Raw genomic sequence first — 19707 nt, 5'->3', positions numbered from 1 at the left:
GAATAAAAGTACTTCCAGCTACTTATCAAATTGGTGGACATAATTATCAAATTGGTGGACATATTTCCATAGACTTTTAGTTCAAATTGGCATCCACAATATTGTGAAAAACAGAGCAAAACAAGGAGAAATGAGTTTTTTTCTATAGAACCCAAAACTCTGTTCTAGTCATAACCTACTCCATAAAAACAAAAATTTAGGCCAAGCACGGTGGCTCAAGCCTGTAATCCTAGCACTTGGGGAGGCCAAGGTGGGCAGATCATGAGGTCAGGAGTTCTAGATCAGCCTGGCCAAAATGGTAAAACCCTGTCTCTACTAAAAATACAAAAATTATCCGGGTACCTGTAGTCTCAGCTACTTGGGAGGCTAAGACAGAAGAATCGCTTGAACTGCAACCCCAGGAGGCAGAGGTTGCAGTGAGTCAAGATCGTGCCACTGCACTCCAGTCTGGGCAACAGAGCTAGACTCCATCTCAAAAAGAAAAGAAAAGAAAAAGAAATGTAAATAAAGTTATAAATGATAATCAGAATAGGGTTTAATTTTCTAACAATTTTATGTCTGTCCACATAATTAAGGACAGTGAAAATAAGCAACTACAATGCCAAACCATAGTAACATAAATGTAATTCTGACTTATAAACTCTAAACATATATGATGCGCCACCTAACATGTACACACATATATTTCATGTATACATATATGAACTTGACAAAGAATAAGCTAACGTAAAGAGCTGCAAAAACATAAAATAGTTACATTAAAGTGGTAACCGTTTACAGTATTACTGAATTGGGTTGGAATCTTTTTTTCAGCTAGCTTATTGTTTGCCATTAGATTATTTTCCTCAACAGTGATTTTCTTTTCTCTTTCTTTCTTTTTTTTTTGAGACAGAGTCTCGCTGCCTCCTAGGCTGGCGCAATCTCGGCTCACTGCAAGCTCTGCCTCCCGGGTTCATGCCATTCTCCTGCCTCAGCCTCCTGAGTAAGTGGGACTACAGGTGCCCGCCAGCACGCCTGGAAAATTTTATGTATTTTTAGTACAGAAGGGGTTTCACTGTGTTAGCCAGGATGGTCTCGATCTTCTGACCTTGTGATCCACCCGCCTTGGCCTCCCACAGTGCTGGGATTACAAGCGTGAGCCACTGTGCCCGGCGCTCAACAGTGATTTTCAAACTTGTTCAGGTGACCAAATACTTGGAAGCCATAATACCCTTTACATAGCACCATGAATTACTGATGTGTTTAATTCCAGCGTAACATTATACAAGCAAGGAACAATTTTACCAGCAGAAAATATAACTTTATTATGGTTCCACATCTAAACATCTAAAAAATACCACTACTATACATAAAATATTTATGAAACCACATTTCATAGCAGGATAATAAATAACAAAATTTGAACCAAGCCAACCATCTAGAAAGACATGATTCAAAGGCAAACTGGCGTTTATGACAACTGCTCGTTTGATTTCCTCCTCTTCCCTGTAATTTGCTTTTGTCACATCTGATTTCTTAAGTCCCTGACCCTGACTTGAAACCTGTTATCTTAACTTGCTTCAGATTACCTGAGCCTGGGCTCCTCTCCATAGATATGGTCTGAATGGACTCCAGTATCTGCAACTGCTGACCTGCCCATTCCTAGGCATAGGGCAAATGGATCTCAAGGAACTCCAGAAATCCAGCTGAGGTTGGGATGCAAGAAGGCAGAGTTAGCACAGAAAAGAAAAACGGCGTCCCTTGTGCCTGAATCTGGCACACAATAAGTGCTCAATAAATGTATTAATTGGAAAAAGCATCTCCAACAAAGGTGAGCTGAGGAGAGCACTCAGTTAAGAACAGGATCTGAAGCAAAGGTAGGAGTTAAACGAGCAAGAAGGCTGTAACTGGACAAATGGACAACTGAAGCTACAGCCAACAGAGATGCCCTATAAGTTTAGACATTTATTCTATATCCTATCTTATTTCACAAAAAATCTAAAAAGCAAAGTAGAGCATCTTATTATCCTTTTCTGAACCAAGTCTGAGAGGAAGTTGTCTAAGAAACTTTTGAACACCAAATTGCATGTTTTCTTTTTGTGGCTATAATTTGGTAGGTAGCTGAAAAGAGGGGTACTTTTGTCCTGTATGCCTGGGTTTATTTAACAAATATATTTCTAAATATAGAGAATGCTTTTAGATATAGAAAATAATCCACACATATACCCACAAAAGTTAGTGAACAACGTATGAGCAGCTGTTTGTTTTTCAGTAATTGGTTTGCTTCTTGTTCACTGGTTTGCTTGTCTGCTATCACTTTGAGGTAGGCAAACAATAATTGTAATTAATATTTAAAAATTAGGAAATAGGCCAGGCGCGGTGACTCATGCTCGTAATTCCAGCACATTGTGAGGCAGAGGCGGGCGGATCGCTTGATCCCAGGAGTTCAAGAACCACTGGGCATGGTGGTGTGTGGCTGGGTGACAGAATGAGACCTTGTCTCAAGGAAAAAAAAAAAAAAAGAAAGATTTAAACCTTTAATTTTTCTTAGAATTGGAAAAAGACTGTCATAAAATTTTGAGGTAGAGTATGGCAAAGTAGCTCACAGTTTGAGAAAAATACGTTTGAATTTGGAAATTCCCACTGAAATTTCATTTTTAAAATGGGATTTGAGAATTAACTTTTTGATGTATTGTTGCCCATTTTCAAGACATTTCAGCATTGGTCCAGCTGGGAACTATTCCATGCCCCCTGCTACGGTCTGAACAGTTGTGCCTCTCAAAAATTCATGTTGAAACCCAATTACCAATAATATTGCCAGTGACATTAGGAGGTGGAACCTTTGAGAAATGATTAGATCATGATAGTAGAGCTCTCATGAATGGGATTAGTGTCATTACAAAAGAGGCCCCAGAAAATTGTCTTGTCCCTTTCATCATGTGAAGACACAGCTAGAGGTCACCATCTATGAACCAGTGAATGAACACTGAATCTGCCAGCATCTTGACCTTGGGCTTCCTGGCTTCGGAAGTGAGAAATAAATTTCTGTTGTTTATATGCTACCTAGTCTAGTGTATCTTGTTATAGCAGCCCGAATGGACTAAGACACCCTCTGCCTTTTGGGTTAACTTATTAAACTTAATGTATTAAACACAACTATGTGTTACTCAATAGTTTTCTTATTTGATCTTAACAGACCTATGTGTTATTCATAATGCTTAACATTAATAAGCATTGCTCTTTTATTCTATGAAGTAGAAAAAGAGAGGTGCTGAAAGGTTCAATAACTTCCCACGGTTGTGTGCCTACTAAGTGGCTGAACCAGGAATCCAGCCTGAAATCGTCAAGACTCTCCGTTGATCTCTCTTGGCACAGTGCTTAGCTATTAACCAGGGAGATCAACCCTCTGCACTACAAACAGGCCTTTTTGCTCTTCCTTCCCTCCCTCCCTTCCTTCCACTATTTCTACTTGAGATTACTCTCAGGTATCCAAAAATAAATTATTTCATTGCCACCTGTTACTAAGAGTAACAGAGACCAAAGTTTATGCTCATCAGTCAATCTTAAAAGAATGGAAAATAGATGCCTTAAAAGTCCTGCTACCGAATTACAAGTTGCTTGTGTGTATATTAAGCAGGCATTACTGTTCGGGCAGTAAATATAGCAATATATTATTCAGATTCACAAAGGAATAAAGTATTTCAAATTTGCTGCGACACTTGAAGTCTCTGCAGCCCTATCATTAAGCATCTGAACTTTTAATTAAAAAATAAACAAATGATACTGTATATTTTCTCTATCTTCAAGTTGTCATTACCAATGGCATTGTAAACCACACCCTATTAGTGTTGCTTTTAGCACTGCTTCAACTTTCCTAACTTACTACACCAACAGCTGTCAATTTTCAAGATGATTTATCCCTTTTTCTTATGATTGTCTTGTTCATGTGGCTGAAATTCCTAGAAGTATAAGAACCAAACTATATTAAAAATTGAAAAACACAATGAAGTTTTCTAATTGCATTACCCTTTTTTTTGGAGATAGAGTCTTGCTCTGTCGCCCAGGCTGGAGTGCAGTGGCGTTATCTCAGCTCACTGCAAACTCCACCTTCTGGGTTCAAGCAATTCTGCCTTAGCCTCCTGAGCAGCTGGGACTACAGGTGTGCACCACCACGCCTGGCTAATTTTTGTATTTTTAGTAGAGACGAGGTTTCACCATGTTGGCCAGGCTGGTCTTGAACTCCTGACCTCATGATTCACCCACCTCAGCCTCCCAAAGTGCTGGGATTACAGGCGTGAGCCACCATGCCTGACCTGCATTATCCCTTTATACAATATCATCCTGATGCTTTCTAATGCGAATTTTTCAGGTAATTGAAGTATATCTTTACTTTGGATAGAACACACCCTTTGACAATTCCTGTCTTATTTGACAGAGTAACAAATTCTTTGATTCAGTCACTGTTATTAACGAATTATTTTACAAAGTTGTAACATAACTATGCCTTTAGGACCTTGCTGTACAAGGTTCTCTATTCTAACACCTTATAGCCCCTGCTTACTACCTAAAATCTAGAGTCTTTGGAGTCTTCTGTCAGTGGGCCACAGTACTTTTCTTGTGGCCTAACATCCTACCCCCGCCACCCTGGCCACCAAACCCTCGCTTTGCTATGTCTGTATCTGCTGTTGAGTTTGGAAATGTGTTAGCTGAAGTTGTTACAATAACATATTCATCATATTACTACAGGTCTCCATGAGATTTTTAGGGCTCTCCCAGGAGGAAAAGACAGTTTCTGCTTGTCGTCTTTGTGGCATCTATGTGGCCTATATTGCTTCTCAGTGATTCTGTGAGCTTAAATAATATTTTAATTATGTTTTTCGTTTTCAGGTCTTCCTACAATTTCCTAGCATTGATTGCTTAAAATATTTAAGTAAAAAGTGTCTCTAAATCAAATTTTAATTTCCATAAATGTCTAGAGCAATGGCTACAAATTAACATGCAATTTGAATTGGTGTTCTTTGGCGGTATGTTCAGAGAAATGGTGACCAGATCTCAATACGAGGAATTATGAAGGGTTGCCAATGTGTTCTCCAGTGAGAAGCATTTAACTCTCCAGTGTTCATGATAAGAAGGTTGATAGTTCAAATAATTTATTGCTGCTTTATAGTATACATAATTAAATGAAACATGTTAAACTCAAGGGAATTTTTAATAGGTTACTTGCAATTGTTATTGCAGGCAACAACTTGTACATGATTTTATTTCCAAATCCACAAAAAACAAATTTTATACAAATCAGCACTGTAAAAATGTCAATTATAGCCCCAGAGGCTTTGCTGGCAGAATAATTGTCTAAATTCTAGAATATGGGAAACAGGTTTTTTTCTGGATTCTTTTTTTTTCATTTTCTTTTTTTTTTACAAAAAAAATTTACAAGTGAAATGTTACTACAAAACTTTTTATAAGGAATTTTTGCAAAACATTTACATTTTACCATCAACTATTTCTGTTTTAAAATCATTATGTAGATTTAATACCCTATGCTGCACATCAATTTATGTGGGATGACAACTTAGTGACATGCATAAAAAAACACCACAAGGCATTAAAATGGAGACTTAAATACAAATATTGTTGCAATAAAACAGTTATAAAATTGAAAAATAGGACCTAAACATCATGCTTATCTAAGTTTGACAAATTAACTTCTTCTCCTAGATTACACATTTTTATTACTGCTCTCATGAGAGTGTGATAAATAATGACTTAACATCAAGTTCTAATGTAATCAGCAACACATACACAAACCTAACCAAAGAAAGTATACTGTAAGAAAAAACTATTCTAACACTGGAGTTTTACCATGATAAATACATAGCTTTGCACTGATAATTACAATAAAGAAAAGTTTTATAACGGTGGTAAAGGGAATGAACAGTGAAATGCCATTAAACAAGACTCTACTGCACATCTGTGCCCTATTACTTATAACAGCTATATCCCACTGAGTCAAATAAAGGACATTGAAATTTACGATTCTTCTAAAGACAGAAAAGTAGACTCAGAATGGTATGCAGAACAGACTGTCAAAATACTTCAATTTCAGTGGTGAAATGTGCACCTGCTAACACAAATTAACATATTTTATATGCTATAAAGCTATCCAGATTCATTTGATCAATTTATAATAGGCCTCATTGTTGATTAAAAAATAACTTCCATTTCTAATGGACATACATAGGTTTGCATTAGAACTGGTTCATGGAATAATGATGCAGAGTGTTCATACTTGGTATTAACAAGAACAAAAAGTGTCACTCTGAGGAAACATGATTAAAACATTAAGAAAGTTTCTTTGCGTAAAAAAATTTATAGCACTGATTGTGTAGCATAATGATAGATAAAATATATATTTGATGTTTCAGCTCCTATATAATAAAATTAAAATTAACACTACCAAATGCTCCTCTGTACCAAACAAAACAACAAACCAATTCTGATGTTTTAAAGCCAGATACATCAGTTGTTAAGAGTACATTAAATAAAATATACAAAACAATTTACAAAATCCAACTAAAATTTAAAGACTCTGTTACAAGTCTACAAAAGCTTTAAGAAACTTGAAATTTATAACCACAGTGTAAAAATTTTTTTTTCCTTTAATCTCAAAGCTTTTTTATACAAACTGAAAGCACAAAAGACCTTCAGTTTTATATAACGCTACAAAGGGCTGGCCTAAAGTGTACATAGTGTAAACAGTGATCATTACAGTATTTCTCCTTCATCAAAAATACAAGAAACATCACAATTTTGGAAGAGAATTCGCATGAGTAGTACTTTTCCTGAAATTATAGAGAATGCACAAGAAAACACGTACCTATATTCAAACAGTCCCCAAAGTAATTATGTTAATAAATTGAGCATGTAGGTAAAAACTTTAGTTTTCAAATGGTCAATTTCACTGATTATGATTCTGTGTAAATATTTTTTTAAAACATAAAATATCCTTATTAATATTTAAGTTACTGGTATAATCCAGATTTTTTCATATGAAACTTTTGGCCATCTTTCCTAACAACACCATTTCCTAGCCAGGCACGGTGGCTCATGCCTGTAATCCCAGCACTTTGGGAGGCCGAGGTGGACGGATCACCTGAGGTCAGGAGTTTGAAACCAGCCTGGCCAACATGGCGAAACCCTGTCTCTACTAAAAATACAAACATTAGCCAGTGGTGGTGGCGGGCGCCTGTAATTCCAGCTACTTAGGAGGTTAAGACAGGAGAATTGCTTGAACCCGGGAGGCAGTGGTTGCAGTGAGCTGAGATCGTGCCACTGCACTCCAGCCTGGGCAAGAGAGCGAGACTCCATCTCAAAAAAAAAGACCCTTTCCTGTAAGACCCTTGCATAAACAATATATTTTTTTCTTTATTCACTTACTTCACTGAAAATTATTCTGCCTTTTCAAAAATAAAAGTTTTGCTTCATAATATATCTATTATATATTAGGCTAATTTTTAGGAAAAATTCAGTTATTGATGAAACATAAAAACATTACTGTGTTATAATTTCTAATTACTTTCTAACACAGCACTAGAAATAAAATGGGACTGGCCAATTTTTAGTAGAGGAAAACAAGAATTACAATGTAGTTAAAAGATAATTTTCTGCTGGCCTTGGAAAAAAGTATAATTCTTTCTTTGGCTACCAAGTCAAAGCATAAAGAATTCTGCACATTGTCAACATAACTCATATTTACAAAATACGAAACTACAGAACAATTTACACTCTATGCAAATATTTCCAATATAAACATATTAAATGAAATTTTGTGGTTCAACCTACGGTTAGGAATATAATCAATCCTAACTTCAGAACATTGCATGTTAAGATGCCTCATTTTATTTTTCTGAAGTTATGATGAGTTTTGTTTTAACATTTTTTCCCCAGCATTTTCCTAAGGTGTCAACCTAAAATTTAACCTAAGATTTAACTCTTAAGTTCCTCTTGTGTCTCCAAATGGAGAAAGTAATTGGACTTCACTGATTGTCTGCATACACACTACCATAATGTAGTGGTAATAAAGATCTGAGATGCATCTCAGATTACTGTTTTGGAACTTACCTAATTCAGCTGTTGAAGAATTTCTAACATTTAGAAAAGACGGCCAAAACTATTTTCGGTTGATTTTCCAAAAATCAAGCTAAGGAAATACGTTATTATCCCTATCATCAGTTAACTATCTGTTTTCTGTGCTATAGAGAAAAAGAAAACATGTAAATTATTACTGACTGAATTTATAACAAAGTACTTTCAAAGAAAATAAGTCCAATTAAGGTCCAGCCTGCTAACTACTAAGGTCTTTTTAAACATGTTAACACATGATATTAAGAGATGGGAAGATTCTGTCTAAAGGTTATGTGATATATTTCAAAACAACTACAACTTATAGTATGGAGGAAATACTTTTCTGTTTCCAGTACATCAGTTTACTTTTTGTATTTTTTAAAATTCAACTCTTCATGTGTTGACCCCAAACCCTGGAATACTTAAAGAAGCCAAGAATGAAAACATAATTTCCTACTCTGTAATCCACTTGACCAGCCCATTTCCAGATTTCAAAGGTGTGTAAACAAGTGCAGCACTAGAGGTCTTTGTTATAAATAACTTTTCAGAATTCTTCCATGTTGGTTGAAACATTGGGAGTTGCTGGATTTGAATCTTGAGAAATGGCTGCAACTGTGACAATTCTTGGGGAGCCAAGCACCTCTGTAACAGATGAGTCCAGTTCTCCCGAGGTAACAATGGCAAGAGCTGTCCCACCACCTTTTTTATTCTGGTGCGTTTTGACATGTTTGGAGAGATGATCACTCCGCATAAACCTTTTAGAACATTCCGGGCATTCAAATCTCTTTTCACCTACATAGAAAAACAGTAAATGAAGTTATACACATTTTACTTAAGTGAAATTATAATTTTTAACAATCTTCCTTCTGGTCATATTATATATAAGTTTTTGTACAGTTTCACTAGTTGCAAAATATTTTATTTAAAAATGTTATGAAACAAGCAATGCAAAGAGAAAGACCATGTGATTGTGACAAAAAGACCTGAAGTTTAAGTCCTGTTTCTGCTATGAACTGGAAATAAAAGCTGGAGCAAGTAAATAGCCACCGGACCCTCAGTTTCCCATCTACAAAGCAAGAGGGTTTTTAGCAGGCAATTTAAAATATCTCTATCAGATGTAACAAATATATATAATGTTCAAGGCTCATGTCCACTGTTCTTCAAAACTGCTAACCTGGGTTTTAGTTTTAATCGTGGTGGCATGAAATATCTTAGAACTATTTCAAATAAACTAAGTTAATAATTTAATAGTGTACTGAGTTCTTTACAAGGCAAAAATGGGAGGCAGGCACATGCTACATTTAGAATTTAATAGAGTTTTTAGGTTTCATAAGATAACACTTAGTTTCTGTTGTCCAAAGAAATTCTTAAATATGCTTTCTTCAAAATATAACATAGTTCTACTGGACCGACTTCTTTGTTTTGGAATAAAAGCTAGTTTAATGTTAACTAAAAAGAAAAAAGCCATTTTGTTTTTGTGTATAATAAATGAGGCATATCAAAATTTGGTTAACTGGTTTATCCTGATGTGCTCAATGAATAACTATTAGCTGTAGATCTTCCCTCTAAAATTGTTACTTAAGGGACTGAAATGTTGTTTTCCCAGTCCGATAAAACTTGGACAATAAGTGATAGGGTTTGGCTCTGTGTCCCCACCCAAATCTCTCTTGAATTATACTCCTATAATTCCCACATGTTGTGGGAGGGACCCAGTGGGAGATAACTGAATCATGGGGGTGGGTTCCCCACACTGTTCTCGCGGCAGTGAATAAGTCTCACAGGATCTGATAGTTTTATCAGGGATTTCCGCTTTTGCGTCTTTTTTGTCTCTTTGCCTGCCACCATCCACATGAAATGTGATTTGCTCCTCTTTGCCTTCTGCCATAATTGTGAGGCCTCCCCAGCCATGTGGAACTGTGTCTTCATCAGCAGCGTGAAAACAGACTAATACAATAAAAAAATTCAATTTGGATAATTTCTTTTCTTGGCCCTGTTTCTGACTCACCAATAAAAAATCTATAGGCTCAAGACGGTCCACATCAGATATTCTTTTTCTTTACATTCTCTTTTTCTTTACGTGTGTGCTTTTACTTTTTCATACCCTTTGAAAAAACCATTAGTCTTCCTTATTATTGTTATAAACAAATATTAAAACTTACAGGACCACTGCACTCAATACAATATTGTATTAAACATCCATGTGAAGTAACACAAAGAAGTTGCACCTCCGTGTCATACCACACACCAAAATACATGCTATAAAGATTAAAACCAAGTATTAAAAAAAAAAAAGGGAAAACATTTCTATAACCTAGAGTTTGGCGATACTTTAAAAAGTACAACAGGTTATTTAGAAACTATAAAGGAGAGAACAGACAAATTTGACTACACAAAAATACAATACTTTGTATGACTTAAGATCCCATAAAGTTAAAGGAGAGAAAAAAAAGATCAACAGAAGCATAAAAACAATGTGATAAAATTTAACACATTTTGGTAAGCGCTCTTGGCAAACCAGGAATAAAAATTTATTTCTTTTACCTGCTAAAAGTCATTGGCACCCTATACTCCTACATATAATTAATGGAGAAACTTCTGAACTATTACTTTATACATCAGGAATAAGATAAGAATGCTATTATATATATCATTACTATTTTCAACTAATACGAAACATTCTTACCAAGCCTACATATAAGACAGTAAAATGAAATGAGGTACAATCATTGGAAGGAAAAAAAATTGAAATATATTATTTACCGTTATTACTATTTACATAAAAAATCTGAGAAAATGAACAATTAGAATAAATTTGTCAAATGGCAATATTCAAGATCAACCGATAATAAGCAACACCATCCATTAATTATATAAATCAACATGTAATGCAAATGTTGAGACTACAGTGAGCCACTGCACTCTAGCCTGGATGACAGAGCCAGGCCTTGTCTCAAAAAAAAAAAAAAAAAAAGTGTGTAGACAAGGCCCTGACCCCAGGTCAGACACAAACTCTATGTGAAGCCACACTTGGCAAGCCTAGTCTTGGTATCTTACTCCAGGGTCTAGCTAGGTTCCAACAGGAGGAACCTGGGATTTCTCCATACAAAGGTGGAGGCAGTGGCCTACTTTAAAAAAAAAAAAATTGTATTTAGGCTGGGCACGGTGGCTCATACCTGTAATCCCAGCACTTTGGGAGGCCAAAGTGGGTGGATCACCTGAGGTCAGGAGTTTGAGACCAGCCTGGCCAACACAGTGAAATCCTGTCTCTACTAAAAATTCAAAAAAAAGTAGCTGGGCGTGGTGGTGCACATCTGTAACCCCGGCTACTTGGGAGGCTGAGGCAGGAGAATCACTTGAACCTGGCTGGGAGGGTGGAGGTGGCAGTGAGCACTGCATGCTAGGAGATAAATTACCTGCTATAACTGCCCCAGGTGTGCCTGCCTACCAGACACCCCATCTTGCAAGACCACCATTAAAAGTCTCGCTTCCATTGTTCGTGTCTCCAAGTCCATTCTTTGGGTTTGGACAGGTGAATGTGTATGTCTCACAAACCTGGGGGCCTGTCTGGGATCTCTGTACGTGCATGGAGTGGGACTCCAGCTGAGAGGGGAGAGGCGTCCCACCCGATTTAGGCGGCCCGCTCTGTCCGTGCGTCCTGGCTCCCCACAGAAGCCACAGACAGACTGTTATTCAGGAGGCAGCAGAGGTGACACAGGGAGAAAAGCAGGCACTGCAGTAATCAGGCAACCTTGTGTAGGAGCCAAGGGAGGAAAATTGTACTATAAGTGCTGTCTTGGTGGTCGGGCATTTTCAGAGGTTGAGTGAGTGTGACTGAGATGTACCCTAGATTTGAAGCAAGAGCAGAGTCCCAATCCATTGTTCTGTTCTCCCATGAGGAAAATGGACAAAGAATGGACAAAGAATGGTCGGAGAATGGATGAAGTGATTCTCGGGGTGTGCAAGAAACCTCCAGTAGGGGGTGCTGAGAACACAGGGAAAAGCTCAGACACAGACTGACCAAAAATGGGAAACCGAAATTCTAGGCCTAGGGGACAAGGGAAAGAGGGAGCCAAAGAGACTCCCTCTGACATTTACCAGGATAGTCCTATGGCCTAAGTTTGGCTCAGATTAAAAATTGGGTGTGCCAAGCTTTAATTCTCTATGTGAATAATAAAACCCCAATCTCACAAGAAGAGATGGGTTATGCTCTCTGCTGGACCAAGGAATTAGCCCCCATATTCCCGCTTAAAGAAGAAAAAGAGCCTAGTAAAAACCCCTCACCCAGTGAAAAGCCCTGGGACCTCCTGTCATGTATGCCCCTCCATACATCTCAAAAAACAGGGGACAGGAAAGTCAAGGGGAAGCAAGAGTGTTAGAGGAGGAAAGACCTGGAGACCATGGTGGAGTCGAACCAACTGTTCCTCTAAATCCTTATCCAAATTTAAGAAAAGAACTAGAACACTGTAAGAGGGATATTGAGAACTTCCCTATTCCTTCCACACAGCAGGCACCTAGCATGTTCCCTCTTAGGGGAGTTCCCATGGGACAGGGAGAGACTGGCTTTGTAAATGCTCCTCTTACAAGTATTGAAATTAGGAATTTCAAGAAAAAAATGAAACCACTCCTAAAAGATCCCCTCAGTTTAGCAGACCATCTGGACCAATTCCTAGGATCCAGTTTTTATACCTGGGCTGAAATGATGTCCATCAAGAATATCCTGTTCATAGGAAAAGAAAGGGGAATGATTAGGAGAGTGGACATGACCATCTGGGAGAGGCAACACCCTTCCAGGCAAGGAGTCTCACCAGCTGAACAAAAATTTCCAAATGTTAATCCTGAATGGGACAATAATGATCCCAGGGACTGCGCCCAAATATAGGACCTTCGGGAACTGATAAAGAGATCAAGGAGTCCACTCGTAGGACACATTCAAGATTCAACAAGCAAAAGAGGAAACTCCCTCTGTATTCCTACATAGGCTCAGATATCAGATGAGAAAATGCTCCAGATTAGATCTAGAGGACCCAGTAGGGCAACGCCTTTTGAAGGTTAACTTTGTAACTAAGAGCTGGCCTGACATTACCAAAAAATTACAAAAGACTGATGGATGGAAAGAGAAACCAACTGAGGATTTACTGAGGCAAACTCAGAAGGTCTTGTAAAGAGAAAGAAAGAGAAGCAGAAACAAAAAGCAAAAATCATGGTTTCCACTGTGGAAGAGGTATTCAGAAAAGGGTTACATCAAGATTCCCCACTTAGGAAACAAGGGAATTAGAGACTTCGACATGAAGAAAGAAGGGAAATGCAGGGAAAAGGTCCTAAAACTATGAGTGGATGTTACAAGTGTGGAAAGAGAGGGCATTTTAAGAGAGGATGTCCTAAATGGAAAAAAGAAAAGGTGATACCGTTCAAGATGGTTGATGAATACTGGTGGTGGGGCGAGGGGGGTGGGCTGGGCAGGAGCTCCTTCTGAGTAGGTCCCATCAGGAACCCTCAATAAATGTGAAGGTAGGACCTGAGGGAAGAAGTGATATTTTGATTGATACTGGGGCAGCTCACTCCTCCCTAATTCACCAACCAAGGGGTACTCTCTAAGGAAAAATTGACAGTATCAGGGATAAAAGGGGAGGGATTTCAGGTTCTAATATTTAAGAAAATGTTAATTACATCAGGACCAAAACAAACTGAGGGGTCACCCATATGTTCCTGAAGTAGGAACTAACCTCCTGCGTTGAGACCTGATTGTGAGATTGGGTTTAGGATTAGGAATAGAGGAGGGACAAATAAAAGTAATGATGGGCCTCCTAACAGAGGAGGAGGAAAGAAAAATTAATCCCCTTGTGAGGGTTAGGGAAGGCAACAGAGGGTTAAAAATCACACCCTTACAGATTAAACTAAAACAACCAGAAGTAGTTTGCAGAGAACAATATCCCGTTTCTACTGAAGGGAGAAAAGGTCTCCAACTGGTAATAGAGGGATTGATTAATGATGGACAATTAGAACCCTGCATGTTACAATACTCCAATTCTCCCAAAGAGTCTGACGGGTTGTATAGATTGGTGCAAGACCTAAGGGCTATAAATCAAATTGTCCAGACCTACCACCCCGTGGTGCCTAACCCCTACACCCTCTTTAGTAAGATACCCTATGAACGTAAGTGGTTCAATGTGGTGGATCCAAAAGATGTATTCTGGGCATGTCCCCTAGACTTCAGGAGTAGGGAAACTCTTTGCCTTTGCATGGGAAGATCCTATAACTAGGAGAAAACAACAGTACCCCTGGACTGTGCTGCCACAAGGTTTCACGGAAGCCCCAAACGTATTTGGTCAAATATCAGAAAAAGTCCTGGAGGAATTTCAACCTTCCAGGGGAACCCAATTGTTACAATACGTAGAGAATCTTTTAATTTCTGGGGAGAGGAAGGCCGAGGTATCAGAAGCCACCACAAGCTTAATTTCCTAAGAGAAAGGGGATTGCAAGTCTCTAAGAACAAACTGAAGTTTATAGAAAAAGAAATTAAATATTTAGGACACCTGATTAGTGAAGGGACGTGAAGAATAAACCCAGAGAGAATATTGGGAATAGTGGGTCTGCCTTTGCCTAAGACAGAGAGAACTCCAAAAATTTTTAGATTTAACTGGCTACTATAGGTTATGAATTGACTCATATGCTCAAAAGACAAAGATTCTATATATCAAGTTACTAGAAGAACCTGATCCCTTGCAATTGTCCTCAAAGGAAATTCAGGTGGTGAAAGAGCTAAAGCAGGCCCTCATTCAGCCCCGGTCCTGGCCCTCCCATCTTTAGAGAAACCATTCCATCTGTTGGTAATAGTGGATCACCCTTGGGGTCCTCACTGAAACCTGGAGAGGGAAGAGAGAATCTGTTGCTTTTGTCTCCAAGCTTCTTGATCCTGTCTCTCGAGGGCAGCCCGAATGTGTGTAAGCAGTGCTGCCACAGCCCTGCTGCTAGGAGAGTGGAAAGTTAACCTTTGGTGGGGCCCTAATAGTAAGCGCCCTCTACCAGGTCAGGAATATATTAAACCAAGAGCTGGGAGATAGTTTGAACAGATTCTCAGATTCTAAAATATGAAGAAGCCATATTAGTAAGAAAAAAAATTATTTGCTTGTAACCAGAAATATTTGCCTAACTGCAGCCAATTTCCTATGGAAAGGAGAGGAGAACAAAGACATCAGACCAGAACTGCTTAGATATCATAGAATGATAAACTAAAGTAGGACCAAACCTTAGGGAAGCTCCACTACATGATGGGATAAGGCTGTTTGTGGATGAGTCGTGACGAGTGATAGATGGCAATGCTGTCACTGATGGAAATAAACACTCCTTATGTGAGAAAGGTAGATTACCTAACGGGTGGTCAGCCCAAATCTGTAAATTATATGGTCTTAACCAGGCCATAAAGTTCCTTAAAGCCCAAGAAGGCACACTATATATACTGATTCTAAATATGCTTATGGGGTAGTACACACTTTTGATAAAATCTGGACAGAGCGAGGTCTAATAAACAGCAGGGGAAAACAACTGGTTCATGGGGGAACTGGTCAAACAGGTTTTAGAAAGCCTCCTGCTTCCAGGAGAGGTAGCCATAGTTCATGTAAATGGTCATCAGAAAGGGAACACTATAGAAGCTACAGGAAACAGGCTTGCAGGTGAAGCTGCTAAGCAAGCTTCTCTGGACAAAGAAATCAGACTACATAGCCTGCTCCCAGACATCCCTCAGCTAGTATTAAGGCCCCAGTTTACCAGCGAGAAAGAGGAAGAATTAGACCGGACAGGAGTCACTCAGACTGAAGATGGCAAAAGGGTACTTCCTGAAATAAGTAAACCCCTAAGAAGAAAACTAATATCTATATTACACAAATGGAGTCAATGGGGACCCCAGGCTTTGTGTGATACAATACTTAGAAATTATGGGTGTGTAGGGATTTATACCCTTGCTAAACAAGCATGTATAAATCGTGTAACTTGTCAAAAGATAGACAAAAAGGTGATTAGAAAACAGGAAGACCACTTCAAAGTGGAGTAAGACCACTTCGAAGCATTCAAGTAGATTTCACAGAAATGCCCAAAGTAGGAAGACTAAAGTATTTACCAGTCATAGCAGATTACCTTTCAGGCTGGGTAGAAGCCTTTCCCCTTCCAACAGCCACTGCTGGGAATGTGGTCAAAATAATATTAAAACAGATTGTACCTAGCTTTGGACTGGTGGAAAATATTAATTCAGACAATGGGAGCCACTTTACCTCAAGGGTGTTAAGGTGAATTATGGAAGGTTTACAAATTAAATGGGATTATCACACCCCTTGGCATCTCCCTTCCTCTGGAAAGGTAGAAAGAATGAATCGAACTCTCACAAAGCATATCATCAAACTAATCTTAAAAACTAAAATGTCTTGCACCAAATGCCCCCCAACAGCACTCCTCAGGATTAGAAAAGCCCCAATAAAAGACTTGGGATTGTCCCTCTACGAATCATTATATGGGCTCCCATATTTGGGCAGAGCTACAGATCTTCTGGTTATGGAAACCAAGGATCAATTCTTAAAGAAACGATATACTGGCCCTATACTCCACCCTGTTATCCCTTAGGTTAAAAAGACTTCTGACTCAAACTTCACCTCTTGAGTTCATGGTTCACCACTTTCAGCCTGGTGATTTGGTGTCGATTAAGACTTGGAAAGAAGACAAGCTCCACCCAAGCTGGGAAGGTCCCTATCAAGTGCTCCTGACCACTGAGACAGTCATGTAAACAGCTGCATGAGGTGAACTCATTATACTCAAGTCAAGGGACTGGTAAAGGAGACCCTGGAAAGGTGGGGAAAATGCCAGTGGAAAGTGCATGGGTCACCTGAGGAACCCTTAACTCTGAGAAAAATCTAAAAAGAAAACATGGGCTGGCCCCAGTTCTGGAAGAGTCTTGGTTACATGGGTTTGCGGCAGACATCACAGGGAAAGACCCCCTAGGGTGATTTATTCTTAAACTCATCAAAAACTCAACCCTCCACATGCCTGGTACTACTCAAAGCCCACGCCTTAGTAAACACTTTAGTCCACCAAATAATGATCTTAAAAGGCTAAAAATAATTGAGGTAAAGGATGTAAAACAAACCTCAAAAACTGAGGGTATGGGGATGTGAATGCCTGGGTTGAGTGGGTCAAATTTCTGGTACAAGCCCTGAACAAGAGTAACTACTATGCATGTGCTGTGGGAGGACCTCAGGCACAGGTGGTTCCATTTCCCCTAGGATGGAATAATGATCCTGACAGAATGCGTTCCATGTTGGCTCTATACCAAGACAATGGTACATGGGGAAATGAGACTTGTAAGAGTCTGTCATTGCTCTTTCCCGCATTGCAGAGAGGGGTCAGAATCCCTCATTCTCTACAGAGAATATCAATTACTCCTCTTGCCTCTCTAGGCAGGGGGCAGAGTTCAATAAGCCCATGGGAGAACTCTCAACTTGTACCCACATCCTAAGCATCAAAGGTGAGTCAGGCAATGGCAATTACTCAGCTCTCCATACACCACAGCTGATGTCTGGTGGTATTGTGGGAAAAAAGGAGGATAAGTTGTTACCACCCAATTGGACTGGGACTTGTGCTTAGGCCAGTTGGCCATTCCCTTCATCCTGGTATTTCGTGAGATACCTGAAAATACACACGGCCACCAAAACCAGAGAGATTTGACATATCTTTTGATCCCAATATATATGTTAACTCTATAGGAATTCCTGGGTGGTGCCTAATGAATTTAAGGCCCAAAACCAAATAGCAGCTCCATTTAAGTCAGCACTCTTCTGGTGGTCAACTATTAAGAATGAGGACTGGATTAACTACATCTATTATAATCAACAGAGATTCATCAATTATACACAGGACATCCTAAAAGGGGTGGCTAGCCAGTTAAATGCCTGCCACCAGCCAAATGGCCTGGGAAAACAGGCTTGCACTAGACATGATACTAGCAGAAAAAGGGGGCATATGTGTTATGCTGGGTGGGAAATGTTGTACTTTCATTGCCAACAAAACTGCCCCAGATGGGACCATCAGAAAAGCTTTACAAGGACGAACAACTCTAGCCAATGAACGGGCAGAAAATGCTGGAATTGACGACCCATTTATGGTCTGGCTAGAAGACTGGTTTGGAAAATGGAAAGACATGGTAGCTTCAATCCTTACATCTCTCATAATTGTGGCAGGAGTCTTAACAGCAGTGGGATTTTGTATTATCCCTTGTGTGGGGGAACTACACAGAGATTAAAACAGCTATTAATAAACACATGCCCATGACATAACCAGCAAAACAACCTGCAACTATTAAAAACAAAATTAAACTCACTCTCCTATGAAGGAGAAAGTAAATGACTTCTAGAGTAATTCGAGGACAAAAAGGATTTAGATGAAAATGAGACCAAAGGAAGTAAACAGAAAAGGGGAGGGAATTTGTGAGAAAATGTTTTAAATCATCTATTTTCAAGGCATGATAAATCTGAATACTGGCAACTAGCCTGCGGTTGTAACAAACCGCATGGCTCATGCACCTAGAAGGTCACAATGAGCAAGCAGAATGTAGAGAACGGGTCAGCCCATAAAAGGGAAGAAAGTTTCATTATTGGGAAATCAAAACTTAAGCAGGGAAGGGAAGGTTATATCCTTAATAGGGGGATAATGAAACTTAGACAATGTCCGGGAAGATTGTAACCCCATAATACTTGACCAATGAGGAACTGGGGGAGGGATTTGTGTGCTAGGGGGTAAATTAACTGCTGTAACTGCCCTGGGTGTGCCTGCCTACCATACACCCGATCTTGCAAGACTGCCATTAAGTCTCGCTTTTGCTGTTCTTTGTGTCTCCAAGTGAATTCTTCAGGTTCAGATGGGTGAATGTGTTTCTCACATTAAGGAAAATGGTAAAAGGGACTTTGCAGATTTAGCTAAGGTTATGGAGCTTAATATAAGGATATTATTCTGAATTATCTGGTAGTGCGTAATCACATCAACTCTTAAAAGCAAAGAGCTTTCTTTAGCTGGAATCAGGGAGATCAGAAGTGTGAGGGGAAACATGCCCTGCTGTTGCTGGAGGGGGCCACATGGACAGTATGAGAAGGAGTGTGGGCAGCCTCCAAGTGTAAACACTAGCTCCCGACTGCCAGCTGGCAAGGAAACAAGGACCTACATTCTACAACAGAAAGGAACTGAATTTAGCTGACAATTCAAATGACTTTGGAAGCAAGTTTCTCCCCAGGGCCTTCAGTAAGGAATGCAGTCCCACTGATGCCTTGATTTTGGCTCTGTGAGAAACTAAGCAGAGCACGCAGCTGAGGCCCCTTGAACTCCTGACCTAGAGAAACTATGAGGTAATAAATGTGTGTTATTTTAAGCGGCTAAATTTGTGGTAATTTGTTGTGGCAGCAATAGAAAACTAATCTAGTTACGTATGACATAACCTTATAAAAAATGTAAAGCCCAACAAATTATAGCTGACCTAATATATGGCTCAAGGTATGTAAAACATCTTCATTACAAGTATCCAACATATGTCAAGAACAAATTTCAAATTTCATTTCTTCATGAAAATCTCAC

General features: G+C 39.0%; 1 protein-coding gene across 4 annotated transcripts in view; it reads right to left on the bottom strand.

Annotated features, from left to right (window-relative positions):
- Nucleotides 1-5181: 5181 nt before the first annotated feature.
- Nucleotides 5182-19707, bottom strand: part of SP4 (Sp4 transcription factor) — an 85190-nt gene continuing 70664 nt past the window's right edge. For all 4 annotated transcript variants that reach the window (XM_033192177.1, XM_033192178.1, XM_033192179.1 and 1 more), the window contains one exon: nucleotides 5182-8895. In XM_033192177.1, coding sequence (XP_033048068.1) covers nucleotides 8648-8895 — 248 coding nt within the window. In that variant the 3' untranslated portion in view covers nucleotides 5182-8647. The remainder of the gene's footprint in view (nucleotides 8896-19707) is intronic.

Source organism: Trachypithecus francoisi, unplaced genomic scaffold (assembly GCF_009764315.1).
Source record: "Trachypithecus francoisi isolate TF-2019V2 unplaced genomic scaffold, Tfra_2.0 Lachesis_group4, whole genome shotgun sequence".
Lineage (NCBI taxonomy): Eukaryota > Metazoa > Chordata > Mammalia > Primates > Cercopithecidae > Trachypithecus > Trachypithecus francoisi.
This window is presented reverse-complemented; position numbering and strand designations above follow the sequence as displayed.